The sequence below is a fragment of the Olea europaea genome, unplaced genomic scaffold (assembly GCF_002742605.1).
Source record: "Olea europaea var. sylvestris unplaced genomic scaffold, O_europaea_v1 scaffold22882, whole genome shotgun sequence".
NCBI lineage: Eukaryota > Viridiplantae > Streptophyta > Magnoliopsida > Lamiales > Oleaceae > Olea > Olea europaea.
Genome location: NW_019240960.1, coordinates 1 through 1730, shown reverse-complemented (window position 1 = coordinate 1730; position 1730 = coordinate 1). Strand labels below are relative to the sequence as shown.

General features: G+C 38.4%; 1 protein-coding gene across 1 annotated transcript; it reads left to right on the top strand.

Annotated features, from left to right (window-relative positions):
* Nucleotides 1–343: 343 nt before the first annotated feature.
* LOC111381331 (protein CUP-SHAPED COTYLEDON 3-like) lies at nucleotides 344–1724 on the top strand (the record flags this gene model as incomplete). The annotated part of the gene is made up of 3 exons (XM_023005115.1): nucleotides 344–564; nucleotides 1021–1298; nucleotides 1635–1724. Coding segments are annotated over exons 1-3 (570 nt in total), but the record flags the coding sequence as incomplete, so codon positions are not given.
* Nucleotides 1725–1730: the final 6 nt, after the last annotated feature.

The following is a 1730-nucleotide window of genomic DNA, read 5'->3' as shown; positions in this document are numbered from 1 at the left end:
TTTTTTTTAATTACAGAATTATTTCACCAAGAATTATAGGTTTGGATAATAGTAATATCTTTCTGCAATCAACTATGCATTTACTATGACCCAACCCAACTCACCACACCTACTCCTATTAAGTTCTGCACGATTTCTCTGAATATTATTTTACCAGTTTTGGAACCCATTTCAGGTGAGGTTTTACAAGCCACTGCAATCTTAGCCTTTACTAACCCTAAAATCAAATCCTGAATTTTCCTTCGGATTCAGTGCTTCCCACTAGATTTTTCCATTATATAATACACCTCCCACTACTTGTCCTAAGAGCCCCTTCTTTTCTAATCTAACACCCAAAAACAGGCTTAAATCTCTCTAAAAAAATGTTGGCAATGGAGGAAATTTTGTGTGAGCTTGAAAGAGATGACATTAATGAACAAGGGTTGCCACCAGGTTTCAGATTTCACCCCACTGACGAGGAACTGATAACATTTTATCTTGCTTCAAAGGTTTTCAATGGCAGCTTCTGTGGAGTGAACATTGCTGAAGTTGACCTCAACAGATGTGAGCCTTGGGAACTTCCAGGTACATATATTCCTCATTTTCTTGAAGACTATTTTTTTCTGCTCTTGGGCTTTTCCTTTGACAGAATTCACTCGTTTCGGCCACTGAACCCATGATGCATTTGTTTTGAGCAGTGGAATTCCTGTATTCATTTGAACACTAAAGATTCTGGGATCATGTGGACTGTGCTGTTGATCCTAAATCTGCATTATTCTTGGATATATTTCATATAATTCATTTGTGCTATGGTAGTGTAGCTTGACGCTTAAAACTGATAAAGTTGTAGGCATCTTTATACCTAAAACTTTCAGATATCTCTCTCTTTTGTTATTGCATTAATTTTTCTAGCTTGCAGAAGCTATTAATGACAAGTGCCCTTTTAATAAATTCCTCAAATAACTGCAAGTTGATAGATTTTTCATAAACCCGTACAGTTGTTTGCGAGAAATCTATCTGATTTACGTTTGGTTTGGGCAGATGTGGCGAAAATGGGAGAAAGAGAATGGTATTTCTTCAGCTTAAGAGACAGGAAGTACCCAACTGGATTAAGAACAAACCGAGCAACTGGTGCTGGTTATTGGAAAGCTACAGGAAAAGATAGAGAAGTGTACAGTAGTGGATCAAGTGGTGCACTTCTTGGGCTGAAGAAAACCCTTGTTTTCTACAGAGGAAGAGCCCCAAGAGGGGAGAAAACTAAGTGGGTCATGCATGAATACCGCCTTGACGGAGACTTCTCCTGCCGTCACACATGCAAGGTCACTTCACTCACTCACTCACTCACAAACTGAAACTGTGCTGTTTTGTCCTTCTAGGGTTGACTTGTTTTTTCACTGGGAGAAAAAGATAACGATGAAATTGGGAACATTAAAGGCTTCATCCGTGTGCATACGCAATGAAATATCTGATTCTTGATCATCCAGTTTAGGGCGTGAATCACTAGAAAATTTAACTACTGACTAAGTCGGCTGGTAACAGAGAATCAGGACATGAGATTTGTAAAATGATTGAGACCCTAAAATCATTTTTAAAAGAAAAGAAAGATGGTTAATTTCTTCTGAATCTCTCTCTGTACATTTTGTTTTGTTATGCAGGAGGAATGGGTGATTTGCAGGATTTTGCACAAAACAGTGGAGAAGAAAAATCCAGCACTGTACCAAAATTACTGCATTACTGCTGCTGCTGCTGCT